At 42.1% G+C, this 14,080-nt stretch overlaps 1 protein-coding gene across 2 annotated transcripts in view; it reads left to right on the top strand.

Annotated features, from left to right (window-relative positions):
- Positions 1-5,916: 5,916 nt before the first annotated feature.
- The window catches only part of KBTBD12 (kelch repeat and BTB domain containing 12), a 52,149-nt gene continuing 43,985 nt past the window's right edge, over positions 5,917-14,080 (top strand). Inside the window, exons 1-2 of one of the 2 annotated variants that reach the window (XM_080996920.1) lie at positions 5,917-6,144; positions 12,594-13,776. In XM_080996920.1, the coding sequence (XP_080853046.1) occupies positions 12,698-13,776 (1,079 nt within the window). In that variant the 5' untranslated portion in view covers positions 5,917-6,144; positions 12,594-12,697. The remainder of the gene's footprint in view (positions 6,145-12,593; positions 13,777-14,080) is intronic. The other variant, XM_080996919.1, reaches the window with a different exon arrangement.

The raw sequence follows: 14,080 nt of genomic DNA, 5'->3' as shown, positions 1-14,080 counted from the left end.
GCATTTCCTCCTGCCCCCAACTGAATTTGCATGGAAATCCTGTATGTACCACTTTCAAAAGAATATAGACGCACTACAGAGCATTTAGTACAGCATAGGGAAACAAGGCAAATACTTACTGTCGTTTTGAGCACTAGAGGGCAGAGTAATAATGACTTCATTTGCCAAGGGTATCCACTGACACCTTTGAACAACCTTTGCTTCTTAGAAACCTCCTCTGTCATGTGCCTTTTATTGTTTCCTTCGCCATCAACGGGTTTTGACTCGCTCGCCTCTGATGTCACTGTCACAGTCCTCTCTGCCCCGCTGTCACAACTGCTGTGAGAGGGAGCAGCACCCGTTTCCTGGAGCAGAGGAGGACTTAAATGAAGTGCCTGGAGGGAGATCTTAATCTCCTCATTGTGGATACAGACAACATGTTCAACAGATCTGTTCTTTGATGACATTTCCCCAGTTGCCATGGTGGGAGCCCTGTGAATACTGGAGAGGCTGTCAATCATTTCATTAGCCACAGCGGTTTTTCAAAACATATTTCTGTTCATTTACATTTGTAACCTGGCCTGCACTACGTAGTCCCAGGACTGGCAAGAACATCGATCCGTCTAATTCCATCAGCAGATAAAACAACACTGAATTTTGTGTATGTTTTTAGCTGAAAGGACCCAGCCATTGGCAGCATGGCAGGCCCACAAGTTTTGTTGAACATCCATGCTAGTTTCACAGAAAAAGCCAAGCCATTGTCTTCCTTCTGGCAGGGCTTTCTTTCCATCTTCCGGCAGCTAATCCTCCCCAGATAAACACCGGAAGATTGGGGGGGTGGGGGGAGCAGTGAGACAATGGCACAACTCCTTCTCTCCAGCAAAGAGCTATTCCTGCTCTGTTGAGTTGAGAAGGGAAGGGTCCAGCTCCCTCCCCCCCCCCTTCAGGCTGCCCCAGCCTTCCCTGCTGTTGAGATAGTTGTGGGAGGGAAACTTTGGGGATTTTAAAGGCTTTTTCCCCTGCAGGAGAAGCTGCAATATGTCACCAGATTTTCATTCTACATTCTGAAGCCTATGGGCAATTTAGTGAATAAGCTAAAGAGTGCTGGAGGGCTGCTCCAGAGTAATGACCCCTCCAGACAACCTGTTTATTCAACAGTCACCCTGATCTACTTGCACAAAGCTTATGTGGAGGTTGGGTTATATCTCCCCTCGGCCATGGCGCCTACTCGGTGATTTTGCGAAGTCTAGCCTACCTTACAGGTTGAAATGAAAGTAAAATGCATACTTTTACGCAGAGCACCTTTTGAGCAAGGGTGAGATGAAAATGGCAATGAATAAATAGAATATTTAGGCACAATACTGAGCCAACTACGTAAGAGTATGCTGAAAATGCACCTCTTTGCCTTGTCCATTGGCACCTATTTTGAAAGACCCAGCTGCTTGACTTCTGATTGAAAATTGTTCAAACCAATTTTTATATTGTGTTCCTACATTGTTGTAACTTGCCCTGGGCCATTATGGTGAAGGGCGGGTAGGTAGTAACTGATGATAGCACATAAATAAATGAATAACATCTTATTGGGGTGGGGTAGAAAAAGCTATGGTTTTCCCAGTAGTGATGTATGGAAGTGAGAGCTGGACCATAAAGAAGGCTGATCGCCGAAGAATTGATGCTTTTGAATTATGGTGCTGGAGGAGAATCTTGAGAGTCCCATGGACTGCAAGAAGATCAAATGTATCCATTCTTAAGGAAATCAGCCCTGAGTGCTCACTGGAAGGACAGATCGTGAAGCTGAGGCTCCAATACTTTGGCCACCTCATGAGAAGAGAAGACTCCCTGGAAAAGACCCTGATGTTGGGAAAGATGGAGGCCACAAGGAGAAGGGGATGACAGAGGATGAGATGGTTGGATGGTGTTCTTGAAGCTACCAGCATGAGTTTGATCAAACTGCGGGAGGCAGTGGAGGACAGAAGTGCCTGGCGTGCTCTGGTCCATGGGGTCACGAAGAGTCGGACACGACTAAACGACTAAACAACAACAACAGAAAAAGTGTAGTATAAAAAGTAGCAAAACCAATTATTATTTGTGATAGCAACACAGGAAATATAGCAACATAGGAAGCAACCATATACTAAGTCAAATTGTTGGTTTATCTAGCTCAGTATTGTCTAAACTGACTGGCAGTGTCTGTCCAAAGTTTGAGGCAGGAAGTCTCTCTGAGCCACAACTTGAGATGCTGGGAATTGAATCTGAGAGCTTTGGCATGCAAAGCAGATACTCGACCACTTCCCCATACATGTATTCATTGCTTAGCTTGGGTGTAATTTCCCACCAGGGCTCCACACATACATCTTCTCTAGTAATTCTTTCAAGGCATATCAGTATGGCACTGACTGCATGGCTTCTGAGCCCTTCATATGCTACGGCAGCAATACCCTGGCTAAGTGTCTCCTACGCAAGACCCTGTGGCAGCCATATAGGGTGTGCAGTGCATGAGAGTCAACAAGCTCCAGGGGCCAACCAAAAATGATAATTTTGTTGCATGCCGCAGTTACGCAATAATTTCAGTGTTTTGTTTCTAATTTCTGATAATATTCTAATATAACTTTGTGATATCAATTAGCATTACACATTAAAATGCGCCCATAATTTCTGTATGTTCTAAAGATGGGTTAACAAGCAAAATACATAAGCAGGACTAATTAACTAACTGTGCGTTATCTGTGGTCTCCCAAAATGGAGCCTGGGAACTTGAAAATGGCAGTAGCTTTGTCAAGGGAGCAAGGGCTGTTATGCCACCAAGGAAGATCTCGAATTAAACCCCCTAGACTCCAGGGATAGCATACTATTCACTTGTCCACAAAGGAAGCAGATTATCTTTGTAATATCAAATTCATATGGATAAATATAAATTCTCTCAAGTATTTATAGCCCAGCCTTTCAGAAAAGTGCCTTTTTAATGCTTCGTCTTATTTTTTATTACTGGTGATGATGTCAACATAACCTACTTTATAAGCCCCACATAACTAATATAACAAGAGAGAGAGAGAGAAAGAAACTGTAATTCTTTGCTGGATGGCACGTTGCCGCATTTCAGCAGCCAAAGTGGACAGAATTGTGGAGGAAGTTTTATTATTGTGCAGCCTGGCTCTCTCACACTGCCTTCCCAATTGACAAAAGCACCATCCATCATGCTTTGCATTCCAATTTTTCTATGCGTTCTTTTCCAGCTCATCATAACATAATTATGTCCCTTCTGTTTCTCCCAGCCAGGAAGCGGGACTTTTCGTCTGCTAAGGCAACATCTGCATAATATAAAGATGACAAACCCTCAACGATGGTGAAAATGTGGCTGAAACCTGCCCATATTGCATAGTTTGTAAATGTTGAGAGGTGCAGAGCTGATTTCCAAAGGGAGTAACGTGGGCCTGCAACTTCATTGGTTACCATTTGCAAATTTTATGCTACTACATGCTTACAGGTCTCAAATCTTTGAAGACCCTAGGAATACTGTCCTGGTAAGAAGTGACTAGCACTGGAGAGAACTGAGTTAAGAATGGTTGCAGACTTTAAGAATATTACTGTGGAAATTTGAAGCTTTCTTCACACTTAGCAAGAGTAGTAGCAGCACAATATACATTTTTGTGGCTATGTAATCACCATATTTGTAAAGCAGTTTACTTCCCCCAAAGAATCTGAACAACTGTAGTTCCCAGCCCCCTTAACAAGCTACAGTTCCCAGTTTCTGAGTCTAGGCTGTTTTCCAGAAGTTTTTTAAAATAATTTTTATTAAACATTTTCTTTGTTTACAAAAATATGTGCATTGTCTCTTTCTTCAGGTTGTGTTTTCTACAGATCAGTTACATTTGTTTTGAGACAGTGTTATATTGCAAATTGCTTCTGAAGCATTGCCAAAATTGGATGTGAAAACTCAGGGTCCATCCATTAGCTCCCAAAATGCCTGAAGGTGATCCTGTATCTTTTCAAATAGAACTTTTAATGGAACATATGTTGTATCCGAAATGAGTCAAGTGTTGGATCTGAAAATTTAGGGTCTAACCAACTACCAAGTCTCAGCATGCCTGAGCATGATCCCAGACTTTCCAAGAGCATCTCCAAATACATCTCACATCCAAAGGAAGCATGATTAAGCAAATATATTGAGTAAAGTAAGAATGTAAGCACTGGTTCATTAACAGTTAACATTAACAGAGGAAGCCTGGCACAAGCCATTGAGTGTGCCAAAAATACTTCTTTAAACACCAGTACTCTAAATTTCCCAGTCTTGGTTGTTTCTAGTTTCTAGCAAATAAATAAATAAATAAATAAATAAATAAATAAATAAATCCAATTTCTTGCAAGAAAAAATGTACATTTATTTATTTATTTATTTATTTACTTACTTACTTTAAAAATACAGGTATTTTAAAAAATGAAAGAAGACATATAAATTTGGCATGGGGAAAGACAAATCTGCAAATATTTTCTCTTTTCCTTTTCGTTCCCTCATTTCTGTTTGTGTAAAAGGAAAACACAAGACACACAGTGAGCTAAAACAGCTGAAGAGTTATTGAGAGTCCGTTAAGATAACAAGCCTAGTTAGAATGGTAAATCTTGATAAAGAAACAGATTTCAGTTCTGAGAAATGTTTATGGTGAATCAATGTTAAAAGGAAGAAAAGTATATGTTTCAATATTATGAGAATTGCTTATCCTTTTAAAGAAAAAGTGTAGGTACCTCATTCTATATTATTTTTTAAATTGCTAGTTAAAAATAGGTCAAAATTTAGATATGGAAAGTCCTTTTCAGTGGTACAACAAAAGTGATCTGGATGGTGTAAATTAAAACCTCTTCATGCATTTGGTTCCTTAATCTCATTGGATGTCTTCTTGATCTGAACCTCTGAGAACCAAGGGAGAAAAATTAAATTTCATGTCTGCATAGCTAATTCCACAAGTCTAAAGAACTTTTCAGTTTTCCTTCTTACTCAGAGCTGATCTTTAAAGCTTAATCTTCAGTTAAGAATAGCTCTTTAATCTTCAGTCATAAATTGATCCCCATGCCAACATTTTCTTATTCTCAAGACACCACTTTGTACTGTGGTCAGTACAAAGTTACATAAGCAAAGCAGCTGAGAGGGAAGCTGCCATTGTCTGTGGAACCTTTACTAAGGCTCCTGACTGAAGTTAGTAACAACAGGTTTATTAAACAAAGCTTTATGCAACTCCCTGGCAGAGTTCTTAATGTTATAGCACAGTTTCTCCTACACACCATACATTCAAAAAGCACACACACACCCCCCCCGCAAGAATGCTGGGAATTGCAGTTTATGCCTCACAGTTACAATTCCTATCCCCCTTAACAAACTGCAACTCCCAGCATTCTTGGAGGTGGCACACTTTAAATGTCCAGCGTCTACACAACCTTTGTGTATGGACTGGTTTCTATATCATGCTAAATCAAACCATATCTTTGTGTGAATGTGTTCAGGTTCCTTTGCTCCTCCCCAGTTATTTTTGTTGCTGTGCCTTAAGGACAGCTCATGGTTAGCCTGCAGAGAGCTAAACCATGGGTCTGGATTTGGGCAATACGCTAAACCAGACATTGGCTTAGCTCCTCTCTGGGAACCTGCATGTTCACGCTAAGCCATGCTTTGACATGCAAACTAGGCCAATGTGAAGAGAGTGGGGCATGAGCATAAATAGATGATTGTCCTCTGTAAAGTTGAGCACATGGCCACCACAGTCCTTCCCCACCAGTACAGCAAAAGCAAGGCTGACTTGCTCCAGTTAATAATGTCCAGCTCCAAGTCCCAGTTCTCTTAAAATTGGTTCACCATTTTATTTTTATAGCTACATGTCAATTTATATACGGGAAGCACAAATGCCAGGTGGTGAGTTGTCTCACCAAGTCCCAATGTGCCCCCGCGATGTGACATTAATACAGCTCTCTCAAAGTGCCAAGTCAAATAATATTGAGCCAAGCCTATTTATATCTTCTGGCTTTCATTCCATCCACATGTGACTCTGGTATATGCACCAGGCAAAAGGAGGATTGCTTTTCCTCCTCTCCGTCTGTACCTCTCTACTCCTCCCATCCTGGTCCCCCAAAGCAGAAAAGACCCAGAAGTAACAGAAATTACAGAAATGCCGAGAGAAAAAGGTAAATATGCCTCTTTTGGAAATGGATACAAATGCGGTAGCAAGGCTGAGCTTTAGGTGGCAGGGAAGTGATGGGGTTATATTTGTGATGGGAATACGGGCCTAAACTAGGCCTTGAGAAACAAAAAGAAAAATTTAACTGCGTTCTACAGAGATGAGGGTGCCAGCATATGGGAACACTTTGAATCTAGCATGGCAGACAATGGCAGCCATTCAAGAAGGTTTCTTTGCAGTACTTCAATATGAAGCCATATTGTACATCAAATGCATGATAAATTATACAGAACTGCCATTGAGATTGCATGAGACTGCCTGAAACTGAAGTCAAGATTAGAATATCTGTGCCTGAATGAGACTGAAGGAGCATTAAACTATTAGGTTCCAGGGCTACAGACATCAAACAAGGCAACTACAGAAAGCCTAGAAACTGAAATCAACACCAATTTCTAGAGAAATACTTTCACAGAAAATATTTGCAGATGATTTATCAGCTACAGCCATGGAGTTACAGACTCAGATTGAGTATATTATTGTGCCCTGTGAGGTCACAATACAAACTTAGATGCATAATTGCTCTATTGCTCATATGGGAGTTCTAATTTGGGTGTAGAGTACCTGAGTCTGACAGAATTGCTTAAGGTTACACATATTGGTCAAACACTGCCAGCGAGAAGAGAATGCAAAGTAAGACTGCATACACACCATGCACATATAATACACATTAATTTAATGTGTACACATTTAATACACATTACCTTCAAAATCCTGGGAACTAGTTTATTAAGGGTATTGCAGCTCTGTGAACCACAGTTCTCTGACTTATTTGGGGAGGGGGGGATAAAGTGCTTTAAATCCATTGTGTGTACACAGCCGAGTAAATAAGAGTTTTGCATACCATTGGAGGAAATTAAGAGGCTGAAAAACTGCTCCTTCACAGGAACCAGTGACAAAAGTTGTGTAGTGCCAGCGTTTCACTATACGTTGTATGATGGAACATACATTTGCCACATATGACTTGTGAGTCCCTTAGCTAACAGGGACACTGGAAATGTCAGATGTCTTTATGCTGTGAATCAACTTGTTATTTATACTAGAGATGATCAAAATGTTTTGTTGTAGCATGAGGTAGTCTGGGTGTCATCTTTCGATCTCCTCCAAACCTGTGGTTTTATATCTGCAAGATGAGAGGGGGCCTACTAAAGTGGTCAAAATAGTCTCTTCGTTAAGTTAATGGCCCTAGCGAAGACTGTTAAGTACCACTGTGCAGAACTAGAGTCCATATGACTCATTGCCACAGAAACTACTAGTTAGTGATGCTTCTAAAAGGAGACAGACCACTTCTCCTTCCCTAGTTGGAGGTTATGCCATCAGAGTGTGAGGTGGACAACAGACGAGGAACTAGTCTTGTCTGGAGCAGAGATCACAGAGCCAGACATCCTCTTTGAGTCCACAGCTATGGCCCTTAACTTGGGAGGGAGGTGTAGGTACTGTGTACCCCCAAGTACCCCCAGAAAAAAAGCACCGAGTAAGCCCCATTGAATTCAATGGAACCCACTCCCAAGTAATAATACAGATATAATACAGGTAACTCGCAACTTATATATGCATTTAACACGTGTGCATTCAGCTTACGTGCTTGGCAAGAAAGGGGGTGGGGAATTAAAGAGGGCAGAAAGGAGACAGAAACAGGGCAGGTGTCTGGGGAAGAAAATCCCACTTGCCATTGACCCCAATTTGTTTTGACTATACACAATTTCGGCTTTACACACTATCCCCAGAATGTCACCCCCGCATAAGTTGAGAGTCACCTTAATGCTCTATTTCTGCACAATGTTTGGGGGTATTTCATAACAGTAGTCCTGGAGAGCAGATGTACAGAGTGTTGCCAAAGCACAACTGCTAGAGGTTTTGTTAAAGAATGGGGAAGCATGCTGTGCTAACTACCCTAATAATTACTAAATTTAAAGCAGATTTACTAGAAGGAAAACGAAATTAACATTGTCAGGACACAAAGGGTAACCAATAAAAGTAATAAAAAGGGAGAATGTAGCCTTCTTTCTTTCTTTCTTTTCTTTAAATGTGGTATTTCAAGTGTTTGTATTATACACAGTAAAGCAAGGTTTTTTAAGCCTTTCAAGCCTTAGCAATTAGCATATTAGGGAAATGATGGTGTTACAACGAAGCAGGGAGTTAAAACTGAAAGCCATACCATATTATATTTTACAGTTCATTATTGTATTGTGCTGTTCATTAGACACAGAGAAGGATTTCTATATTTCATTCAGGTACCAAACTGCATCAGTACATAAAGAAACTACCCCTGTATTGATTTTAAAAAAAATAAATCTGAAGCAAATTTAATGCAAACCCAGAGAACCAACGTATTTGCAGATAGTGAAGCATTTTCCTCCACTCCTTAGCTGCAGCAAACTCACAGGAAATACCGGTACCTCCTGGGTACAAGCAGCACAACCCTGCTGCACCTACAGTGGTACCTCGGGTTACAAACGCTTCAGGTTACAGACTCCACTAACCTGGAAGTAGTACCTCAGGTTAAGAACTTTACTTCAGGATGAGAACAGCGGCAGCAGGAGGCCCCATTAGCTAAAGTGGTACCTTGAGCTTAGGGTGGCGCTGTGGTCTAAACCACAGAGACTAGGGCTTGCCAATCAGAAGGTCGGCAGTTCGAATCCCTGCAACGGGGTGAGCTCCTGTTGCTCGGTCCCTGCTCCTGCCCACCTAGCAGTTCGAAAGCACATCAAAGTGCAAGTAGATAAATAGGTACCACTCTGGCGGGAAGGTAAACAGCGTTTCCGTGCACTGCTCTGGTTTGCCAGAAGCAGCTTAGTTATGCTGGCCACATGACCCGGAAACTGTACGCCGGCTCCCTCAGCCAATAAAGCGAGATGAGCGTCGCAACCCCAGAGTCGTCCACAACTGGACCTAATGGTCAGGGGTCCCTTTACCTTTACCTCAGGTTAAGAACAGTTTCAGGTTAAGAACGGACCTCCGGAACGAGTTAAATTCCTAACCAGAGGTACCACTGTATTAGGGTCCACTGAGAATGCACTGCTTAGAACCCCACCCCCACCCCCAATCTATGCTCAAGATATATTCTAGGAAATCAGATCAGTTGGGATCTTCTTGTGGTGAGGGCAGCGCTGTAGCTTCAGAGGGCTAGCTAGGTTTTCTGCCCTGGGTGAAGCCTCCAGAGGGGCACCATTGAAGCTCCCAGCCTGTGTGTGCGCGCGCCCTAGTTGTGGGGGAGCAGTATTTGAGGAGCAGAATATATTGGACTGAGATTTGAGGGTCCTAATAAACCCCAAGTCTAGGCACATGTTTGTAATATAGTTTTGAAGAAGAACAAATCATAACTGTTTCTTGCTATTCCACACTTCCTTGGATAAATTCTCCACTCAGGGCCATAGATAGAGAGAAGCCGGCAGGTATTTGTGGGAGCAGGCTCGAGTCACAACTTTGAACTGGCCTCCCCAAAATTATGCTTGATCCCTGTTATCTCATAAAATTTAAGTTTCATGACTTAATTTTATGAGCTACATTCTTATAAGTCTTCCATATTTGTGGTTTATAGCTAGAGTTAACAGATCTCGGGGTCTGAACCAAACTTTCAGAAATTGAACTTCTTTCTCAGGAGCCATACCCACACCATACGTTTAAAGCACATCTTTAACCATTTAACAGTCCTGGCTTCCCCGAAAGAATCCTGGGAACAGGTTACTTTAACCCCCTCAGAGTTCACAGCACCCTTAACAAACTACAGTTCCCATGATTCTTTGAGGGAGACCATGTGCTTTAAAGGGGTTTGATTGCAAGGTGAGCATTCAGAAGGAAGAGGGTAAGCTGTTTTCTACAGGTCCCATTCCTAGCTTTCTTTCTCAGTTCCTTTTTCCAGCATGTCCTTTCACCAATATGGGGCTAGCATGGTTCTTCCTATCCCTCCCAAAATGCTTTCTATCTTATGTAACCAAGATCAAAAAGAGAGAGAAATCTAATTACATGAGAATATAGAAATCACACACCTGGGAGAAGCATGCTATCCTCTTATGGCTTCAACAACTATATGCACACCCATTTGGGAATTAGTCCGACTGAACAGGGTGGGCCATTTCCTCTTGGCAAGTTAACCAAGAGCATTTTGGGATGCATGTATGAAAAAGTGACAACTGTGCTTTTCTCATTATGTGAGAGAATTAGGTTTTGCTCAGGACCGTGATCTTACATCTTTGCCAGCATTTTGTCTCCCATGGCAACCTTCATGTCCAAAATAGTATGGTTTATAGGTCCCCAATCCAGCCTCATAATTCTCTCCTCATTATTAGATGTGCTGTTATATTAGTCCATAACCATCAGATGATGAAGAAAAAATTGTTCTTTCCTGTCTTCCCTTCTCTTCATTCCCCCCTATGAGCTGTTGAATTCTCAGCTCTACCTAGGAAGCTCCCTCAATCCAGGATGTCTAATGCAAAATATTATCAAAATGTTACTTCAGTGGGAGTCTTATTTTCATGTATTAATAGCTCTTTGGCAATTTGTCTCCAGGAACTGTTCTTTGAACAAAATCTAGCTACCCTCCTCTTTCATTATTGAAGAAGAGAGCTAAACTAGAACAAGGCGCTTTCTTTTGGGAAGCTGTGTTCCTCCAGAATGTGCTGAATTTCCATCAGCCCCAGCAAACATCAGTATCATTAATATATGGTTACCAGACGTCCCCGTTTCCTGGGGACAGTCCCCGGATGTACAAATCTGTCCCTGGACAAAATACGTCCCCAGAATGTCCCTGGATTTCATTTAATGTCCCTGGATTTATATTTTAAGTGTTGTAGATTTGTTAGTAGGGAATGAATGTTGCGTGATTGGTTCAACGGCACACGACACATCATATGGGGACTTCTGGCGAGGCAAAATGGTGGATGCCACGGCAGCGAGCAGCTCCTGAAGCCAGCCAGAGCCAACTGCGCTACCAGGCTGGCTCTGGGCTGCTGAGACTGCTGCTGCCGCCGCCACTGCTGAGGGGGAACTGGGGACACCTGCCGCGTCAACTGGGGGAACCGCTGCCCGCCCCCCCGGGACTCAAATCATACTGGGAGCGAGAGCCCAGCAACGCTCTGGGGCCGACGCAGGGAGAAGGAGGAGAGGAGGAGAAGGAAGAGAGAGAAAGAGGAAGGGGAAGGGGAAGGGGAAAAAAGAGGGGAGCTCCGACCTTGCTGCGCCACTGAGAATGAGAAGTAGGAGAGCACCAGGAGGGCAAGGACACGTGGCCGAACCCAGGCCTGACCTGAGCCTACTCCACGGCGGCTAATGCTCCAAGAGCGCAGGTCAGGGCCCAGAGGAAGACTGCACGACAGAGGAGACCACAAAAGAGAAGATATTGCTTCTTAATTTTTTAAAAAACAACTTTTAAAAAAAATTCCTCTTTTTTTGTTAAAAAAGTGTCCCCGGATTCTTTGAAAAAAAATCTGGTAACCTTACATTAATACAGTAACAACAACAATTAAATATATGTCCTAACCTTCCTCCCAAAGATGTGTGGGACAGCAAACACCGAAGTGATAAAAATATTCAAAATAAGATCTCATTTAATTAACAAAAACAAAAACATCTAAAGGCATTTTTAAACATTAAGAAATCTAAAAACATGGTACAATTAATGCTCAGTGATTACTGGAGTTGCTGGACAGATTCTCCACCCCAGCCCAATACAAGGATTTGGACTTGTGAGTATAGAAGCACTCAGCCTTTACTTGTGATTATAGCGAAGAGCTTGTGCATTGCTTCCCATAGGCTGCAGAATGAAAACACTTCCATTAGCTGAGTTTTCGCCCACAACAATTTATATTGGACACTGGATGTCAGAGCAAAGTTGCAGTTATCAGTTAATGCCCAGTCAAGGTTTCTGCACCAATGTTTCCTTGCCGGAATCTGCAATGGATTTGGAAACTAAATAATGTTTTTAAGTAGGCGTAGATGTATGAATTAGTGAATGGTTTACAAAAATGCATGGGTTTTGATGGATGGAGACTGCAGAATTTATCCATTAGAATCCAGATTTATATACTGGATCTCAACATTCTCATGAATTCTTAACATTCGCACTATGAATATTCTGCATATTTGTTCAAATATTGCTATAGTAATGCATTATTCAGGATCTTGTCACTGACAAAGGACATAAATGAAACCAGCTCCTGGTGCAAATTGTTCAATCCTCAAAATCTGGAGTGGAAAAACACTGGGTTTTTGTTGTTTTTCAACTAGAAATTGAAAATCCTAAATTTGCAAAAAATTAATAATAATTATATATTGCAAATTTATAATCCATCTTCTCAAAATATTTACTGCCTTAAGGCTGTAACAGTAAAACTTGATTGTCAGACAATTTGAAGATTTGTTCACATAAGAAAATTACATGTTTCTCCTTCTCCCTTCCAGGAGCATCATATTGAAGGAACTTCACTTTCAAAGCTATTAGATATGCCAATAGCATATCTTTCAAACCTCAAGCAAGTACAAGAGAAGATCTTAACAACACCCAAATGTTTAGCATGGATTACAAGTCCGAGGGTAAAAGGAAGCAGCGGCATAGCTTGAATTTACTGGATCAAATAAAAAGTATGAAAGATTTATCGGAAATGATTGATGTGGTTTTGGTGGCTGAAGGTGAAAAGTTCCCTTGCCACAAACTGATGCTGTCTGCTTTCAGCCCCTACTTCAAAGCAATGTTTACCTGCGGCCTGATTGAATGCACACAGAAAGAAGTAGAGCTGCATGACATGTCAGCAGAGAGTGTGTCCATACTTCTCCAGTACATGTACACGGCTGAGTTGCACCTCACTAATTCCAATGTACAGGGTGTGGCCACCACTGCCTTTTTCATGCAGATGGATGACGTTTCCAGCATGTGTCAGGCATACATGATGGAGCACATGGATGCTTCCAACTGCGTGGGAATCCATTACTTTGCCAAGCACATTGGGGCCGAAGAGCTGTCCGATCAAGCCAGGAGGTATTTGTACCTGCACTTTGCAGAGGTGAGCCTGCATGAAGAAATACTGGAGGTTGAAATGCAGCAGTTGCTAAACCTGATAAGATCAGATGACCTGAATGTGTCCAGGGAAGAGAGCGTCTTGGATTTAGTCCTCAGATGGGTTAACCACAGCAGGAAATTGCGAGCGGATCACCTCTCTGAGCTCCTGAAGCAAGTCAGGCTAGCGCTTGTAAGCCCTTCGTTCCTAGTCGAAGCTCGGAAGAGAAACACGATGCTTCTCAGTAATACACTGTGTAGTGAGATGATCGAGAGAGCATTAGAAACTATCAAGAAAACCAACCAACCTTCTCTCACCCTTCGCTATGGCATGGAGACCACTACCCTTCTGCTTTGCATTGGCAATAACTCGCAGGGCATCAGATCAAGACACGGCAACTACGGCGATGCCAGTTTCTGTTATGCTCCTGTTACACAAAAGACGTACTTCATTTCCTCTCCGAAATATGGAGAAGGCTTGGGATGCGTATGCACTGGTGTGGTTACTGAGAATAATGATATCATTGTGGCCGGGGAGGCAAGCGCTGCCAAAATGTCTAGGCAAAAGACCAAGAAAATTGAAATTTATAGGTTTGTATCCTCTGACGTGAAGAAACTAAATACCACTAGCACCCCATCATAAACTTCAAATTACCATGTGTGCATAGAAGTTAAGGTTTAAGGGCTACAACACTCACCCCAATGCCTGTTTAATGCTGTGTGGCCTAAACCTCTTCCTCTGATCTTCTGGTATTCTGCCTAACTTCAGAGGCTGGCAAACTAACAGCCTCTTTCTTGGGCTTTAACCTCAGATCCATTATTTCATAACAGTGCTGATTAAAAAGATACCATAGGTAACTGAGTTTGTGAAAGATTTCAGACAAATATAATTCTT

This window comes from Podarcis pityusensis (assembly GCF_964106645.2).
Source record: "Podarcis pityusensis genome assembly, chromosome: 2".
In the NCBI taxonomy this organism is placed as follows: domain Eukaryota; kingdom Metazoa; phylum Chordata; class Lepidosauria; order Squamata; family Lacertidae; genus Podarcis; species Podarcis pityusensis.
The sequence above is the reverse complement of the archived record's forward strand: the minus strand, read 5'-3'. Positions and strand labels throughout refer to the sequence as shown.